We start from the raw sequence: 19197 nt of genomic DNA on the forward strand, positions 1-19197 counted from the left end.
TGTCCATAGTGGGGTTTCTTCCTCCTCACTCTTGGGTTGCCCCAAGGGTGTCTTCATCCCTGCTCTCCCCACCACCTGCTCCCTTCTCCCCAGTCCCCAGCACCGGTGGCAGAGCTGCCCAGCGCCCAGCCCGGGCATACAAAGGGCTGGTGTTTGCTGGGCAGTGCCTGCCTGGGGCGGCAGCTCTTGGCCATGCAGGGTGTCCCCAGCGCCGAGCTCAGGTGGGTTGGGCATGAGGCCCTTCGCCGTGGGACACTTGTGATCATGGGGGCACCCAGCTCAGGGCACGGCAAGCCCAGAGATGTCCTGAGACCCTCCGGTGTTGGATCAGTGCAAAGCAAGGACAAAAATGCCCATTTACTGGGCCACAGGCAGTCTCAATAGCAGTGGCAGGTGTCCCTGCAAGATGTAGCATTCAAGGGTTCAAGGGGTGTTTGCATTATGTGGTCTTCTGGGTGTGCAGGAGAAGCAGTGCTGCACCCCAGCAGCACTAGATCAGGAGGGACCAGTTCACCAGCCAGGCTGTGGGTGAGCTGTAGGGTATGACTGGGGCTCAATGCAAGTAGGCTTGAACTTCAGTTAGCTTTTACCAGTATGTGGTTTGGAGGGAGGACTTAGCCATGAGGAATTTGGAGATGAAGTCAAAAGTCCCTAGGGATGGTGAGCAGTGGGATCAACGCACAACTTTCACTCAAGGCGTGCTGATGGCACTCAGAGAGCAGCCACGCTCCTATTTTTAGAGAGACTACTGGGGCTGGTAAATTGGCTTCCTGCACCGTCTGTCTGGGACATCAGCTTGCAAAGCAGTCGGAGGGGCTCTGAGCCTGATTCCATACTACTCCTGGTGCAAGTTCAGCCTGAGACTGTCACTTTGCCATGGTGAAAGCCTCATGGAAGAGACGAGCAGAACCAAACACATCTTGTACACTCGACTTGGTTTTTCGCTCCTTTCTAACAATGCTCCTTGTCCAAGAGACCTGCCTGTTTCCTCTAAGGCCCCTTGGTGGGGACATGCAAGCATCGTCTGGCCTTGATCTGAGCTGATCTGTGCAGGTTTGAGATGAGAGGGTCTCTTTGTTCCTGTCAAAAACTCTCAACTTCTGCAAGGCAATGGGTCTTTTCTGAAAGTATTCGCATGCCTGAGCGTGTTTTTATGGTAAAAGGAACTGGTAATGAATGCAAATGTCTTAGATTTCCCCCTTGAGTTACAGAAATTTCTCTATTCTCTGTATTTTCTGATGTCACTCAGGTGCTATGGTGGTGGGGGCAGAGAAAGACCTTACGAGATGGCCCCCACTAGGCAGACAGAAGGACTCTTTCCAGGACATTACACTTCAGAGTGTCACCTTTGCTACTCTTGGAATTACTGTCCAATTTTGATCATCCATGTCCATCTGTGACAGCTTTTCCCTCCACTTGCTGGCTTTCTGGCTGCCAGCTACCCCAACCATGCATGAGCATGAAGTCAACAGGGTTTTCTCTGCTGAATACCTTGATACCTTTCTGCTAGACAGAGAAAAAATATAGACACTCTCCAGCCTGCCCATCATATGCCTTCTCCCGTGTCCATTGCTTTCACAGGGGGAACTGTGTTTGTTGGCGTGACTTGGCTTCCTCTGATACTTCTGCCAGGAGGGTAGAGATGTTATTGCAGGCATCACAATATGCCTTGGCATCCTGCAACGGTGGGTGGCAGCTTGAAGGGAAGGAAGATGTTTGAAAACTAAGGAAGGGCATCTCATGGGAGATAAATGTTGCTTTCTGATGGATAGTAAACCCTCCAGAAAATTGCTTTTCAAAAGGTTTGAAGCAAAACAGGGTCAAATTTGACCCACAGGTTCAGCCTTCCCCTCTTCTGCAAGAATTGGAAAAGGTGATATTTTGAACTCAACAGAGTACTTAATTGCAGTGTTTTAAAAAAGAGGTAGCTTAGTTTAGAGACGCTAGAACAGTTCTTCTCCACATTTCTAACCAGAACTTTTAAATTCAAAATGCTGTTAGTTTGTTTTAAACTCATCTGATCTGTGATCAAAAACGCAAATTGCATTAGAGAGTACAATAAGCCAAAAAGGAAACAAAGCTTTCGGTTGTAGTCTGAAATGAAATTTATGATGATCTCAATGAAAATAATTGTTTTAAGTTATTAATTTTGTTGCTATGATTATTGCCATGTTCTTTCAATCAAAAAAAGTTTCCCTTCACTTTTCAACTCAGATGCTGAAGTAAGTTTGCCTTTATTCTGGCTTTGGATGAGAATATTGTGGGTCAATGCAGGTGATGTGGGCTACTCTGATTACATCTCTTCTGGATTTGCTCCTAAAATCCTTGTCCCAGGAGAGCATTTGCAACAGGTCTCCCTTCCATCTTTCCTCTCCTGCTGCTACTGTTGAACCTACAGAAAGGAAACCCAGGTGCACAAGTTGTGTGCGAGTCACATCGGGCTCTGCCCTTGTCGCCAGGAGGAATGAAGTGGGAACCAAGGTCTTGACATGCACCATGAGGTCAGTTTAGATACAACTCTGATGGCAGCTTCTCTGTAGACAGTCTGTGTGGAGGAGGTACTGGAGGAAAGTAAAGGGTTGGGGAGCAAAGTAGGCAAGCTCCTAGAAAGGTACAGAAGATTTCCTGTCCTCTTTCCATCATTGTTGCTGCCCACTGCAGCCTATTACAGATTCACTAGACCCACTTGCATTTTCCATCATCTCTCACCAGCAAGGAAATGGTAAATACTCTGGAGGCTGAGTTTTACTGCAAACATGCTCTGCAATATTTATGAAGGCCACTGTGAATAATTAACGGTTTATCACAACTTTGAAAGCTTAGCCACAAACCCTTTTGCAAGACTGGCACAAGAGACAGCAACGTTTTACCAAGGAGCGTTGCTGATGTCGTTCTGGTCTGCAAGGATCCTCAAAAGGGCATGGCTAGTTTATTTGTCTCTGAGGAGAGGGCAGGAAACCCACCCAGGAGTGGGACAAGGGCTTTGGGTCTTTAACTCCAGTGTCCCTCTGTGGCTTGTAAAGCAAATTTTATGCAGTGCTGTTGTGTAGGCTATGTGCATCAAGTTGGCCGTTCTCAACACATTTTATCCCAGTGGGAGGTCACCCTCCAACAGCAGCCATCATGGCCAGCAGTAATTTGCACTGGTGGGGGGTAGCCATCAATAAGGGATTAAAGAGGAGTTGCCATCAGAGCTTGAGGTGGTACTCTAAAAATAGAGGAGCACTATGTACTAAAGTGAGTCTTTTGCATCTACGTACTCTTTCTGCACCTTTTATCCCAATACTAGCTGTTAGAGAATAATCCCAGGAAAGTGTAAAAACAGTTTTCAAACCATCATGTCAAAAACATTCAAGTTTCAACACAAGAAGTGTCCAGCTCTGACAACAGATTTTTCTACAAAGCTGTATGTCTGATTTTCATGTTCAGCCCTTTCTCCAAAAGGTAGCTGCATTTTGAACAAAAGCAAAGTGGAAAAAACCTTGCCGCTGTTTTTCTCAGAATGATGAGCCAGAGGGGGACAGGGACAGAGAGGACTCTGCACGTATGAAAGAGGGAGCTGTGGTGTGTGTCAGGGGGTTTTATAAACATGGATTAATGGTCTCCAAAGCTCAATAAGGTGACTGCATGGTGTACCTGCTCGTTCAGAGGAGCTGAGCAGAGTTTCAAGCATTTGTGTCATCATTCTTAAAGAGAGGGGGAAAAAAAATCTTCATTTAAATGCATATAGTATCTTTTCACTTGGGACTGAATGGAAAGTTTTTCTATTAAAATGCAAATGAAAGAATAAACTGTAACTCCAAATTTCTCCCTGAAAATGGATGTCTCCTCTCTGCATTGTGGTAACAGGGTGATCTGTGATCTGTGCCTTCAGAGTGCAAGTACTTTATCTTGATTTTGGGAAGAAGGGAGAGCAGGAGGGTAAGAAAAAGAGGTTTGAGATTTGGGGCCCCTAAAGGAATCATGCTCCTTTTTGATATATTGACACAGCACTGTGTTATGTTTGGAAAAGAGTCTCAGAAAATCAGTAGAAAAAGGAAAAAGATGTTCATCTGGACAGTGTGCCTTTTGCAGCGGTAGTATTTCAGAGCACATCTCAACGTAAGCACGGCCATGCTGTATTGGTGCAGGACACGCATGCAGTACTAGGCTGTCTCAGCATCCAACTCTGATAAGAAAAAGAGAAAGATTTGGATTGATGCAGTGGGCATGTGGGAGAGGCAACACACAAGCTCAGATGCTCTGCTGCACCACAGCTCTCCTCCTTCCCAGGCAAAAAGCCTGTGAGCACAGCGGGAATTTTCAGACATCTCTGTGGAGCTCTACAGCAAGTTTTGTTCCCTTCTCAGATCAATAGGGTTTAGAGTAATCTTTTCAAGACCCTGATCATTTTCCTCACTTGTGAGTTCCATAGTTTGGAGGTGGTGAGTCCCCATTAAGATCCAATCAGCCAGTTCAAGACCTGGTTTATCTTCTAGAGGTGGTGTTGCATGATGGCAAAAAGACACCTGAGCTCTGTCAAACAAGCAGTGGAGATGCGAGGTCACGGCTCCAGCTGGTCCAGGCCTGGAACTGACTTTGCAAGCGAGTACAAGGGCAGGCCGGATTTTGCAGGGATGAGGAGAACAGATTGGGGCTATGTATGAACTCATCCCACTAAACTTGGCATTCAAGCAGGGTGTCAACTGTAGGAATGGTGTCATCCTAGACTCCTCTATTGGCCAGAAGAAGTGGTCATCTTCTGAAGTCCAGCTAACACATGATTAACCCCTGGGGATGCCTACCTCTCTCCATCACTAAAACGAGAGGGAAGGTATCTGCTGTATTTTCAACATGACCCTTTGCCTTCACAGACTCTGACGCTCTCTGATCTCAAGCCGAAGCGAGGACCAGTGTCGGGTGGCACCCAGGTGACAATTACAGGCAACAACCTCAATGCGGGCAGCAATGTCATTGTGACCTTTGGGCGACAACCCTGCCTCTTCTACAGGTACAGATGAGTCCTTCCTACTGTATGTGCCCGAGCCTGAAAGATGTGAGCAGTTATAGTCAAGAGACTTCTTCTGCAGCCCAGACACCCTGTCCCTCAAGGACCTCTTTTGCCTGTGGCCATGTCTGTTCAGCAATGAGACTTCTGCATTCTGCACTGTGCACAACCTTACTGTGCATGTTTTGGAGTGGGAGAACAGGATTTATTTCATTGTTTTGATTGGTATTTGATGTGCTTTTTTCCAAGGCTCCTTGTCAAATTTCACTACAATTCTCCACGGTCCTATGCTTTGCTATTTGCTCTGGGAGTACGTCATTTAAAAGATTCATTTTCATGTCCCTGCTTTAGCAGAGGTGACAAAGAAAATCTGACAACATTGGTTCTAAGTATTAAAACACCTCCCTTTTATCCCAAATAGTCCTGCAGTGCTAAGAAATGGATGATTTGCAACATTTTAGCTCTGGGTTGGCTCCTGTTCAATTGCAGTTCAGAGAGGCTTAATGTCAGTGTTACCTGCTAAATGTTCCCTGATCCCTGTGAGAATGAGCCTGAATCCCATTCCCAGGGGCTCCCGCAGCTCAAAACAACCCAACGCAACACATTTTGCTGCCAGTATTGGCTGAAGATGAAGTTAGCCCATTTCTCCCAGCATGTCCTTGGCAGAAGAAGGGTTCATTCACGGGAGACGTGGGACCGCTGTCTTGGGGCAATGCATTTCCCTCTTCTGGGTGTGGGTATCCTGTTTAATCGCCTGTCATGACTGTGGTGTGATTCAGCATCTATAATTCAGGAAAGTGAAGTCACAGCTTGTGATTTCAAAGGCCAGGTGGGAATCACAGCTGCTTAGAGATGCTTACTGAAGAAACTGGGGAGTTTTAGAAGGGATTGAGTGTGGTCTTTCAGTGGAATTTGGAGAGCACCTGGAGGGTACAGTTGGTGATGGTGAGTGCCATGCTGCAAGGGGAGGGTGCACCCTGCTTTATCCTTTCTAGGGATATAAGATGAGGCTGCATCACAGGGGAGACTGAGAGGGTTTGAGGACTGGACTTTTGGTTCCTTATGGAAAGTAAGGGCCACTACAAAATTCAGACCTGGAGCTGGTTTTGAGCCCTGCCCCAAAAGGAAAGTTTTATGCAGAATCCTCTCTGAGTAAAATCATAAAATGCTTCCCACTATATTAGCACTTTCCATGCAAAGGTCCCAGGCATGCTGCGAATTGCACTTAAACAAGGCTTACAGTTCTAATGCAGAGAAAACTTTATTATCCCAGACTGGAAAGCTGAGGTGCAAACACCCCTTTTTATGAGCTGCTGCTGCACATGTCTGCAGGCAGGAAGGAAACATCCATCAAGTATTTAATCACACAGAAATACTTCTGGAGAGAAGTCTGTTTTGAACTTCCCTTGAGGTTCAGTTTTCACTCTGAGACCTGAGAAATGATGACTCTTGTGGTTTTATTTAAACTAGTGAAAAGGCAATGTCACTTCCTCAGATAAATGTGTCACACTATTCACAGTATATTCCTGTAGCAGTGAGTTTCACCACTTCACTGTGCATGGGTTAAGGTCACAGGACATAAGAATAAGTAGCTGGGCTCTTTTTGGCACCATTTGTTTTGCTGCTAGTAGCATCTGGTTTATATTTACTTGCTTCTACTCACAGGAGATCCACCAAGCACATTGTCTGCAACACCACTGCCTCAGATGAAGGTTTTGAGAAGGTGAAGGTGTCTGTGAGAGTGGACAAGGCCAAGATACATCAGGAGTTGCAATATGAATATGTAGAGGATCCAACCATCCTGAGGATTGAGCCTGAGTGGAGCATCTTCAGGTAAGCATCCTATGGACAACCCCTACAACCTCCCAGGGTTTTCTAATGCGGCACTGGTATGTTCATATTGGTCCTTGATACACAAAAATGCTTTCCAAGCATTGTGTTCACTAACAAATAGATTTGTGGAGAGCTACTTCTCAGGGCCCAAGACCATGAGGGCTGGTGGACTTGCCTCCTGGGAAGACTAAAAGGCCAGCAGTGTATTGTGCATTCATTGCAACACCTTGGATGCTCAATGTGTGTCTGTGCTCATGTGTACCCTGGGATAAAATTTCCACAGAGTCCAGTGAGGGATGGGCAGGAGCAGGGTCCTTTCTCCAAACAAACTCTGCATAGTTCAAACCTAAATGATCCTGCACCCTGTCTTCACTAGCAGAGCAAAGCTTCCTGGCTTCATGCAGCAAAATCCGGCTGCCAATGCTCACCAGAATCTTGCTTTGGAGACTTCATGTTTTATTTACAAAGGTAGGTGCAGCAGGTCTCCAACCTAGCGTTGAAGCTTCCTCCCTCTTTACTGCAGTCCAGGATTTATCTCCCACACCAGGATACTCTCTGTCTGAGTAATATTACAGACCACTGGGGCTGGTTAAACTACAGAGTTGTAACCCTAAAAGCTGCAATTCCTACTGCTTCTGGTCATGACTGTGTTTCAGGCCCCATTGGGCTGGGTATACAGCTTTGCATGGCAGCAGGACCAGTCACTGATCTCTTCAACCTAGGCATAAATGTCATAACTGCACTTAGAGACACAGCTTTGCATGGCAACAGGACCAGTCACTGATCTCTTCAACCCAGGCATAAATGTCATAACTGCACTTAGAGAAGTGAATCTCCCTTGTGTTTGAAAGCAGCAGTTCCTACGTTTCCCACAACCTTCATGGATTTGCTGGCTTAGGACTAAACACTGCTTGTTTGGCCATCATGCCTGAAAGCCGCAGGGCTGTCTCCCGAGATGAAATACCAAGGGAGCCCTGGTCTCTGCCCTATCAAACAGCCTTCCTCCTCATTAGGCATCCCTTTTTCTCTTCACCCCATTGATGCTGCGTTGGTGAATTCAGAGAGTTCACATGAAGGTGTCTGAGAGGAACATTTGCCCTGGTTGTGGAAGGCATCAAAGTAATACCCAAATGCTCTCAGAAGCCTGCAGAAATGGCCTCGGGAAGAGAGAAATTGGTCATTAAATGCACTGGTATTTCTTTTCAAAGACACAAAATAAGAAATCTTAGTCTCCCCTCATTCATCCATGGCAGCCGTCTGCTTGCCTGTCAAACTGGACTGATTGGAGAATCTGGGGATTAGGAGTAGGGCTTGTAAATCCAGAAGATGTTTTCACAAATCAATTAGTGCCTTTAATTACCATGAGGGAATTTACCGATTTAGCTGGATTGAATCTTTGCACATTGAGCTTGAAGCTTTAGTGTCTGGATTTTCCATTTGGGGGTTTTATTTTCAGTCAGAGTTCAGGTTATCAGTGAAATGAGAAATCGCTTTACTCCCTTCCTTATTAAAGTGAGTTCAGTGCCAGTTAAAAGGTGCAAGATTGACAGCCTAGGAAAGTGAATTCCCCTATTATCCCCAGGAAAGTTGCAGCACAGGGACCTTCCTCCGCCTGGCCTCAGGTCTGGCTGGAAGGTGAGAGGAGAAGTTCTCTACAGCCTGTTTGCTCCTTGGTTTCTCTGCTGAAGCTGCCAGCAAGAGACAAAGAAGCAGGCAAGGAGATGCTTCAGGTGTATTGGCAAAGCTTTGCCCAGCCCGGGGATGCAGAGACTCTGCATCCCGTTGCTTGCTGCCTGGGATCTCCCATCCCACTTCCCAGCATAAAGGAAATTAAGAAGAGGTGCTTGTTTAGTGGGTGCCAGCTTACTTGCAGGTTGTGTAGCTGCTAGGATGGATGACTGGGACTCTACTGGTCTCATCATTCAGGTACAACCTCTACCCTTTGCTCTCTTCAGTGTCTTTGAAATCAGAAAGCATCCCCTTGAGCATTAATTGGTGCCTAATTTTAACCAGGTCTACCAACTTTCATCCTCTTCCTTGGGCACTTTTGAATCACTCCAAAGGTGCATAACCTCGGAGGAGGCTGCAGAGAGAGAAGACACAATATCCAGGATTACCACTGTGGTTCAGGATGTCGAGGACAGTTTTAAGCACTGTAACTGTTAGCTGTGGAGCTTCATCCAACAGATCGTAATGGAGACAAGCATTACAGTAAGGCCTCCACACAGAGCTGGATGAAAGTGAAGCCAACTCCCGTCCTGAGAATCAAGCAAGAAATAAGTTAGTCAAGACACGTGGATCTGGAGATAGACTGAGGAGGCTGTTTCTCAGTATATTTGTTATGCAGTATGATTCATTACAGCAAATCCACTGTGCTTCTCTGATTCATCACTCCTGTCTGTGGGGCTAAGCTGTTTTGAGAGATAGATGATTGCTACTAAACCAGCTTTGCAAAATTAGTGAATGAATGTACTGAGCCTGGCTTAAAACCTTCTCAAGTGCCATTTTCCAAGACAATAAAGACAAGATTACTGCTAATTTACTCCCATATCCAAAAAAAAAAAAAAAAACCCAACCAAAAAAACAAACCTTATACTAGGCTGGCAGGTAACTAGAATTTTATGAGGCTCCATTAAGACTTTTGGTCTGGGTTTGATTTGAGTTACATCCAGCAATTATCTGAGTCTGCAGACAGAAAATTATGCTCAGAGCTTTTGGGATAATAAGGAGTTAAATTAAGAAAGCTTGCCATCTTGCACCTCTGTTATTTTGCTGGGCAGCAGCATGTCTCCAGGCTCTAATCCGACCTGGTTGAGAAGTGGCCGTGACCGGGTGTTCACCTGCAGACACAAAAAACAATGGTTGGTGGTTTTCATGCAAAGGCAAGCAACAGTTTTATTTGTTTGATTTGCAAGCCAGAGAGGGTTTGGAGGTGATTTCTTGTTTTCAGCAAACAGAACTGCTTTGGCTTTTTTGTTTTTTTTCAGAGAAAAAAGCCTTCCTCTGATCTGGTGTTGTGGCCATGCTTAATAACTATGGTCTGAGCCTGCGAGCTTGGTTTCCAAACCAAATGCAGAAATTTTAACACATGGATTTAAAACTGTGTGCACAGACTTGGTTGATTAAATAAAATTATTTATGTATATATACACACTCTCATATATCTGTACATATGCACACACATTTGACACCACTGGAACACGTGAAACTTTCAGCTGAGTAAAGTTACAAAATCCCTTCTAGTTTGAATCAGCAGAGATTCGTAATAATAGTAAAAATTATAAAAGCTCACAACCAAAAATCCAGAAGAACCAGGATAGTGGAGAGAGAACAACTTGTTTTACACACTTTTCTTCTGGTTTCCAGTGAGCAAACTCTCCCTAAGTGATATCAGGAATACTTGATGTGAAGCTGAATTTTGGGGAGGGGTTTTTTTTATCTGTAAGGCAGGGTGGGGGAGGTCTTTTGTAAGTGGATGTATGACTCCAGAAGAGATCCCCTGTGCGTTCAAGAAAACTCAACTATGCAAGCAGATCTTATGAAAATGGCAAAATGTGGTTTTGGCCCATAAAATTTCCCATTAGAAATTTCCCATCAGAAATTTCCAATCACGGCTGATGGTTTCAGAGTGGAAGAACTTGAGATACCCTGCAAAACTCAAGGTCAAATGTTGTCATAACCATGGATTGTCCTAATCATAGTCTGTACAGGCATTACTTGAATGAAAGATTATAAGGAAGCTCTCAGAGACATGTCACAGGAACACCTGCCAAAAGATATGGTTATGACAACGCCCTTTGGCAGAGCTCATGTCTCATGACTTCAAATTTACAGGGTTCTTGGTCACATAGGCTAGTTTTAAACTAGTCAGTACTTAATCCAGGTCTCTTCTTTAGTCCTGAAACCAGCGAACATGCATAACCCTTATCCGTGCCACCAATGATCTTTCCTCATTCAAAGGTAGTTTAGTTTCATCTATCCTGCTCGTTGGGAGTACTCCCTGGCCCTTGTTATCCCTTGAACCATGACCAGGCATTGCCTGGGGTACTACTAACAGCTTATCAGCATCCATGGCCACCAGCCAGTGTTTGAGCTGGTGTCTTGGCTGTTTGGTTTTTCAGTGTGGGTATAACTTGAGAGGTGGTTTATCAGTGTGGGTATAACTCGAGAGGCTGAAGTGCAGTCCCAGCCAGCTCATTGAAACCTGATAGTTACACCGCTGAGCAAAGATGTATATTTGCACTCATTCCTACCTGCCCCATCTGATTAATAATGGAAGACAAATGAGGAACATGGAAAAAAAGGTCAGAAATGGGGGAGATCTGTTGGCCAATAAAGGCTTCTTCCTTACAGTGTGTTTATTCTTTGGTGTTTTCTCATTTATAATGCACATGTTCCACCTTTCATGTATGTGTAGGTATACCTGGAGGCAGGAAAGGAATTCTGAGCTTTCTTTTCTCAATCCCACTGATTTCTGCATGGCCTTCCCACTCTCGGCAGAGCACTCCAGGAAATAAATTGCAGCCTGGGCTCTTTCCAAGGGGAGTTATGGAGGCAGGTGCTGAAACCGATGAGAGCACTCCTCACCCTGGGAAACTCTCACAGGTGGGGCTGTCCATTGATGACATTTCCTCATCCTGCCCTGGCTGTGTGAGCCCTGATAGCTGAAGGTTTTGCTTTCTCAGATAACTCTTCCCCCTTCAACTCTTGCATCACGTTGCCTCCACCACAGTGCTGCAAAGGGAGAGCTCACCCTGCTAGAGCAATGCTGTTTCAGTTTGGGATGGCCAAAGCTGCCTATGGTGAACCCTTTCCCTTAACACGGTGTTCAAAGCCAACCCACACATCAGGTCCTTCTGAAACCTGGTGCGGTGGTTTAACCCCAGCTGGCAACTAAGCACGACACAGCTGCCTGCTCACTCCTTCTCCCTCCCAGTGGGATGGGAAGGAAAATCGGAAAAAAAGTAAAACTCATGGGTTGAGATAAGAACAGTTTAGTAACTAAACTAAAATATAGTACTAACAATAATAATAAAAAGAAAATTGTAATGAAGAGGAATATAACAAAAGAATAAAACCCAAGAAAAGACAAGTGATGCACAATGCAATTGCTCACCACCCGCTGACCAATGCCCAGCCCGTTCCTAAGCAGCAATCGGCCCCTCTCAGCCAACTCCCCCCAGTTTCTGTACTGTCCATGACGCTCTATGGTATGGAATATCCCTTTGGCAGCTCGGGTCAACTGTCCTGGCCGTGCTTCCTCCCAGCTTCTTGTGCAGCTCCTTACTGGCAGAGCACAGAAAACTGAAAAGTCCTTAGGATAAGCGCTACTTAGCAACAACTAAAACATCAGTGTGTTATCACCATTATTCTCGCACTAAATCCAAAGCACACTGTACCAACTACTAAGCAGAAAATTAACTCTATCCAAGCCGAAACCAGGACATCTGGGAATGCTCCTTTGCAGTTTCCTTCCTCCCTCCCCTGTGCTCCCTGAGGTCCCACAAACAGCACTGCTGGTTGCAGCTGGAAAAGGCAAGGGAAAGGAAAGAAGGGTGTTTCTGAAAGCTGTTTCCTCCTGGTGACAGCGATTGCAGGGAATGAGAAGGGCTCCCTGTACATCGCCCCATCTTAAGCTGGACTGACAGATGTTATAAAAGCAAGAAAACCTACTAGATGCAGGGCTGTGGCTAGTATGAATTGGCTTTTTCAGGACATTGGTCCTTCTCTGAGCAAAGGGACACAGTGACTGAAAATCTCTACTCTGTCGTATGTTAGATCTAACACACATGGCAGAGTTTATCCGCCTGGGTAACCAAATGGAAACCAAGTAAATGCCTTATGCACACCAAGGCTGAAGACTTTGGCTCTGTTTCTTCTAAGTGTTGCAGGACCAGGTCCCCTGACAGCACTGAATTGTGTTCACTGAGGTGGCATTATCTTATTCAGGGTGATGTTTTTATAGCAGGTTTGATATGCAAGATGGGATTACAGCCCTCAGTCATGGAAGCCTCAAGGGCTGCTTGTGCAGGACAATATCGATGAGGGTGTTTTGGGCTCCCTTCCTTAGGTGATATAGGAGATATAGTCTGTGGACCATTCTGAAGAGCCCCTGTTAAATTTCCCACTCTTCTTCTTGTGATTGTTGAGTCCTAACAACGAAAAACACCCAGATGTTGCTTGATGTGACAGTTTCAGCAAGCATATGATTTTACTTTATTTCTCCCCTTATGAATGAATGAAAAATCATTTGCTTTGTTTTGTTTTTCCTTCCCTTCCTATGGGACTGTGAGATGTGGTCAGATACTTTGCAATCACCATTTAGGAATACAGATCACCCATTTCTGATGCAATCAGTTCTGATATCTATTAGCTGGGTTCATGCTTTTCTTCCATTTCTTCTTCTCTAGCGGTAACACACCCATTGCAGTGTGGGGAACTCACCTTGACCTCATCCAAAACCCTCAGATACGGGCAAAGCACGGTGGAAAGGAACATGTCAACGTGAGTATGCCTGCTGAGCTGGGGAGAGGACATGTCCAAGGTGGTGATAGGGGCTGGCTAACAGCTCTGGAGGCTGAAATATCCTATTGCATCCAGAAAAGAGGACATGAGACTTTCTTTCAGAAAGATTATCCCATCCTCTCTCCATGAAGGAACACTGGACCAAAGAGGGAACAGAGAGAGGCATCATGAAGGGTTGTTGAGCTCCTGGTCTCTGCTGAGCCCGTTTCTTCCATTGGTTCAAGAGAACCTGTCCTTTCTCTTGGTCCATGTATAACCTGTGCTATCAGCCATGTCTGTGTGTAAGTAGACCCAAATTCAGGTTATTAGCTGAGCGTGTTGGGATCAGACTGTGAATAATACTCTTTGATACTACTATTTGGGATCCTGTAAGAGTGTATCCAGGTTTAACCAGCTAGATTTACAGCCTAACTCTCAGTGACCACTGAGGAATCAGAAGTAGCTCTGTGGAGGCCAGCAGAGCTTTACCAAGGTCTGGGAGGACAATTCACTCAGAAGGAGCCAGTTACCAGTAGCTGCTGATCAGCTCCAGATAGAGTCGTAAAAGGTATGAGTTTAGAACCTCCGATTAGGAGACCCAGGAGCAGGCAGCACCTGCTGGTACCTACAGCAGGTTGAAGGATGGGACCATGCAACAACATCTGAAAAGCTTTTGGCTGTGTATGGGCACTTTCTGGGACCAAGTGTGAAAGATCATCCCAGAAGAAGAGGCTCCAAAAATAAAAAACACAGAGGGACTAATTGGAATGGGGGCAGAAAGTCCAGATCCTCTGCATTTCTCCAATTTTAAGATTAATCCATGGGCTGTCCACTGAAGTTTCTCAAAGCATTTTGCAGACATTAAAATAATCTACTATCACAGGAACAATGGTGAAACTGTGGTAGATCCAAAAAGAAAATACAGGAATATATGGGATAGAGTCATTCACATCGGCAGTTTGCAGACTGAGACACCTAAATTTTGGTCTTATCCCAGCTCTGCCGTGAACTAGTATCTCCTTTCATAAAGCCAAATGCAAAGCAATTTTGTTGCCTCTCACGCCCCGTCAGATTCAGGAAATATCTGTTGAGGTTGGTTTCTGGATCTGATGTGAATCTTGACTGACAATCTCCCAGTCCCTGATGAACACTGGGAAAACCCTGGTCCAACTGATGATGCGTATTCATAGGTATGTTTTGGTAATATGTTGTATTCCCAGGTACAGCACAGCTAAACACTTCTCTAGCTTTCCTGTGGAATTAGAAGCCTGCATGACTTCATCTTATTCTTCCAGTAGACTCCAGCTCTTGCCTGTCACAATGGTCTCAAACAATCATGCCATTGTGCAGATGATGAAGCCTATTCATCGTCTCACATATCCTCATGTAGAATTACCTGTCAGTTTTGCTCTGGGAAGTACTCCAGTGCCTTTTCTTCCTTATAAGAGCTGTTACAGCAAAGAATACCTGACTTACTTTACGATATGAAACTGGCTGGTCCAAGTCACTTATCTCTCTATTGGTGTGAACCAAGACATATTAGCACTTGAGCTATGCTAGCTGTGATAATGAGTGGGCTTTCAATGCTGGAGGTATCAGACTAGTTTGGAGAAGATTCTCATATATCATGCACAGCTGATATGCCATGAAGCTGGTGCTGTTTCCCCACAGAGATTGTTGGTTCCTTGTGAGACCAGGATGCATTGTGCTAGCAACCACGATATCAAAAGATGAAGGCTCAGACCCTGAAGGACAACCAGACATCTAATTCCTAGTCATTTAAAGTGGGAGTCAGGGTAAAACGACTTTCACAATCTATTACCCATTTCTCAAATACATAAAAAAGCAGGTCTTTGGCGGGGCTGGAACCAAACTGCAGGGTCTCCTGAAGTCTTCCCCATTGTCTTGACCCCTCCAGCTTCCTGGGTTTCATTTCAGGTAACCTGATGTTCAAACAGGAATCTTAGGCACAACTGAGCATGCACTGCACCTACACTATTGGAGTGAGCCCCAGAGTGTGAGAGCTGATTGCAGGGTAGTAGTGAGGCTTTGACTAGTCTCTGATGTAGAAAAAAAAGGAAGGAATTTCTGTTTCCAGAAGGAAATGAGGTTAGGGGAAGATGCTGACACTGGCAACCCCAGAGGCTGAGCTCCTTCAGCGAAGTGGCACAGGATGCCCAACTGCAGTGCAAACTGCTCCACTCACCTCCCCCAGCTAAGCTTTCCTAATCCCTTCCCAGCCTTGATTCCCTGATGGGTATGGGGTATATTTTGAAGCAGCGGAGCACCAGCCTGTCTCACGATAGCCAAGGAGGTCTGCTCCTCCCTGTCCTCTGGCAGTAGGTAGGCCAGCATTTCACTGGGAGGTATCTGCCCACCAGGAGTGCTGGGGGAATTGTACATAAACACTCCTTGCGTTGCATTTCTTTCTCCAGAACTGCGAAGTGCAGAACAGCACGGAGATGACCTGCCAGGCTCCAGCGCTGGCTGTTGACCCCAATCACCAATCTGAGCTCGCTGAGCGTCCAGAGGAGTTTGGCTTCATTCTTGACAATGTGCAGTCCCTGCTGATCCTCAACAAAACTAACTTCACCTACTACCCAAACCCTATCTTTGAGGTTTTCAATCCCTCAGGGATCTTGGAGTTGAAGCCAGGAAGTCCCATCATCCTGAAGGTGAGATGGGGACCAAGAACTGGATGAGGAAAGACAAACACATGCTGCCTATTCCCTCTGTGTCTGCCACCACCCCACAAATCACAGTGACATCCCAACTGCATCCCAGAAATTTCCTTCATTCATTACACCTACCATATCTGTGTCACTATCTGCAAACACCAATCACTTCTCAGCATCTGCCAATACCTATAACTAAAAAATATAAACTCCTGCTGTAGTTATCTGTGTACAGCCTAAATTTGTACCCACTGCTGCTCATCGGAGAAGAACATTTTCTACCACTGCAACAGAGCTGGCAATTAAACACCCAAGTCTATTTCTTTCTTGGCTTTTCAAGACCTTCCTCCCACCCCTGTTTAAATCCTACAGTCATTTCTGTAATCTGGACAGCAATACAGAGAAGGATTTTTATGATTGAGCATTTCCATATCAGCACTTGTACGTGGTGCATATGCCAAGAAATGACTGTGCGTACAGAATACCTTCTTGCATGTTTGGAAAGGAGTCTGTCTTATTTACCTGAATACGTTTTGTGAGGGCCTGTTTGTGCAAGTCTTATATGCAACGTTTCTCATTTACTTGCAGAGAGAGAGGAGCAGGACAGGCTGTTTTGACTGATTACAGTCTGTGGCCATCCATGTTGTCCTCTGCATGACTTTCTAAATTAGCTTTTCCCCTCTGAGTTAGCAAATGGTGGACCGCAAACGTCAAGTGCAATGTTAACACTTATGTCACAGGAAAAAGCTAGAGGGGGAAGGCAAACTCGTTCCTGATGGTTTTTCTTTTGGGGGGGGTGATATTCCTTTCTATCCAGGGCAAGAACCTGATCCCACCAGTGGCGGGAGGGAACGCCAAGCTGAACTACACTGTTTTGGTTGGTGAGAAGCCTTGTGCAGTGACCGTATCAGATGTGCAGCTACTGTGTGAGTCCCCAAACCTCATTGGACGGCACAAAGTGATGGTAAGTGGTGCTTGAACCTCAGCCTTTCCTCCCTGGGAGGGTTGGGAGGGCACAGCAATGCTGAAGAGCTGGCAGAGATCTCTGAATAGTTTGCATGATCATTTGCCTTCCGTAGATCCCATAAACATCAGGGCCTCTTCTTGATATAATATCCTGATCAAGAGTAATTTGGAAAAGTAGAAGAGTAGAAGAACAACCTGGGGATCTTTGTGGACAGTGAGAAACCTTTCATAATCAAAACTCTTTCAGAAAGTTTGCCTCTTTTCTGGTTTTGTACAGACTGTACGAACCGTGGATGCTCATGTGAGTTCATATATGTAACATGTTCCCTACATGACATACCTTGTTAAATTCAGCATAGTCTCCAGCAATTACTACCATGCTGGTGGCTAAAATTTACCTTTATGTATAAGGAAAAAAAAAAAAAGCAGAGTATGGACAATAGTGTGACTGGACTTTGAGTTTTTGTCATCTACACAACTTAATATACTCCTGCATATCCTTCCTAGAACTGGTGAAAAATGGACCTAGTGATTACATCAGAGGGAGCTTTTCCTCCTCTCACCATTGATTTATTCACTCCTTTACTTTCCTCTCAGTAATTTTCATTCTCAATGCCGTTGCTTGACAAACAGCACATCAGCAAACCCATCTGAGTTGTACGGAGCCGTGGGTGGAAACACAACAAAAGCTAACAGCTGACATCAGACATACAGATGATCAATGTTTCTCATTCCTTGTGGTCAACTTTTTTCCACCTGTCTGTTGCCCTCCCAAAGCTGTATCTGTCACATATTTCTTTCTTTCACGCAGTGAGACTCATAGAGGTTGACAGAGACACACTGCATGGCTCTTTAAAAAGAGAATTTTCTGGGGAGTTTTAGAAAATAGAGTTTATGGTGACCATTTTGGGTCTCATTTGTGACTGATGCTGGGAGACCTCATACTGGCTACTTAAATTCTCTGTGCCAAAGTTTGTCATCTGGAAAATAGAGGTAATAATCCTTTTCAGCCATGCAAATATACTGTGGCTCTCGATTCATTGTAAAGCACATTAAGACACTCCAAGAGGAGTAATAATGAAGTGAGAGATTTTCTCTGTGTGAATACCAAAGCTTTTGAACAAGGCAATATATGTTCCCTGTCATTTTCATGAATATAATTAAACATATGGTTAGTCAGAGATGGACAAAGCCAATCATAGAGAGAGAAAACTCAAAGTCAGGTGAGCAATAATCAACCCCTGGGGATCAGGAAGGATGAACATCTGGTCAGGTCTTACTAATTGGGAAGAATCCCCTGCTCCAGCAGCTTGGGACGGCTTAAGTGAAGTCATAGAGAAAAAAATAATCCCTTTTTGAGGATGCTGATCAAACAAGAGATGCTGCTGGAAACACGGGAAGATGATTGTATTGAAGCCTGTTAATGAGCATCAGTATTAGGGGCAAGTTACAGATTTCTCGTTCAACTGCCAATGCTGAGGCAATGCTTTGACAGCATCTGGGCTAGGAACCAAACACAGAAGGTCACCTGCAATGGAGGCCAGTGCTCAAGGCTGGACTTTGCATCTGGAACTGAATGGGGGGACAGCTGGACTGGGAAATGCCTCCTCCAGTATGGCAGAGCATATCTGTTGCTCAGATTGGTACAAAATGTATCCCCATGTTTCACATGAATGTCACTTTGATGGTCAGGATAATTGACAGGTAGCTCTCCCAGGTCCTCCTCCCGTTTCTGCCAACCATTTACTGTGTGACCTTGAGTAAATTGCTGAACAAACCCTTTCTTGCCGAGTGAGGTGGCCTAGATCTGAGAGGGGAACATGGGATTGAATCAATGATTGAAACACTGAGATTATTTCTAAGGGAAGGAACAGTGACAATGACACACTGATGTCAACATGTTTTTGATCTAGTTCAGTTATCTTTTATACAATGTCAGAGTTAAATATTTGAAAGAATAGAAAAGAACTGAAAGGTCTGAGCAATGGTTAAAAAAGATTGACTAAAACTCAGAGGCAAGCTCTTTTCCAAGGAAAAGAAAGAGACATGAGGAAGATCCATGACTAACTGTGTTGGAGAAGGTCTGCAATGAAGAATTGGAGTACATTTGAAGGGTTGCTGGTATTTAATGTAGGCACTTACATGTGGAAAGTCACGCTGGACTCTTTATATAGTGAATGGAGAGATGGTTGAATATAGCAATTGAAGTTCAGGGTACAATTCGTCTCATCT

At 45.0% G+C, this 19197-nt stretch overlaps 1 protein-coding gene across 1 annotated transcript in view; it reads left to right on the top strand.

Moving 5' to 3' along the window:
- LOC104165769 (plexin-A4) overlaps positions 1–19197 on the top strand; it is a gene marked incomplete at its 5' end in the record, with an annotated part of 154549 nt that overhangs the window by 85179 nt on the left and 50173 nt on the right. The window contains 5 exons of the mRNA XM_009705507.1: positions 4854–4990; positions 6653–6820; positions 13231–13324; positions 15760–15999; positions 16817–16963. Coding sequence (XP_009703809.1) covers positions 4854–4990; positions 6653–6820; positions 13231–13324; positions 15760–15999; positions 16817–16963 — 786 coding nt within the window. The remainder of the gene's footprint in view (positions 1–4853; positions 4991–6652; positions 6821–13230; positions 13325–15759; positions 16000–16816; positions 16964–19197) is intronic.

Source organism: Cariama cristata, unplaced genomic scaffold (genome assembly GCF_000690535.1).
Source record: "Cariama cristata isolate BGI_N322 unplaced genomic scaffold, ASM69053v1 scaffold198, whole genome shotgun sequence".
NCBI classification, from domain to species: Eukaryota; Metazoa; Chordata; class Aves; order Cariamiformes; family Cariamidae; genus Cariama; species Cariama cristata.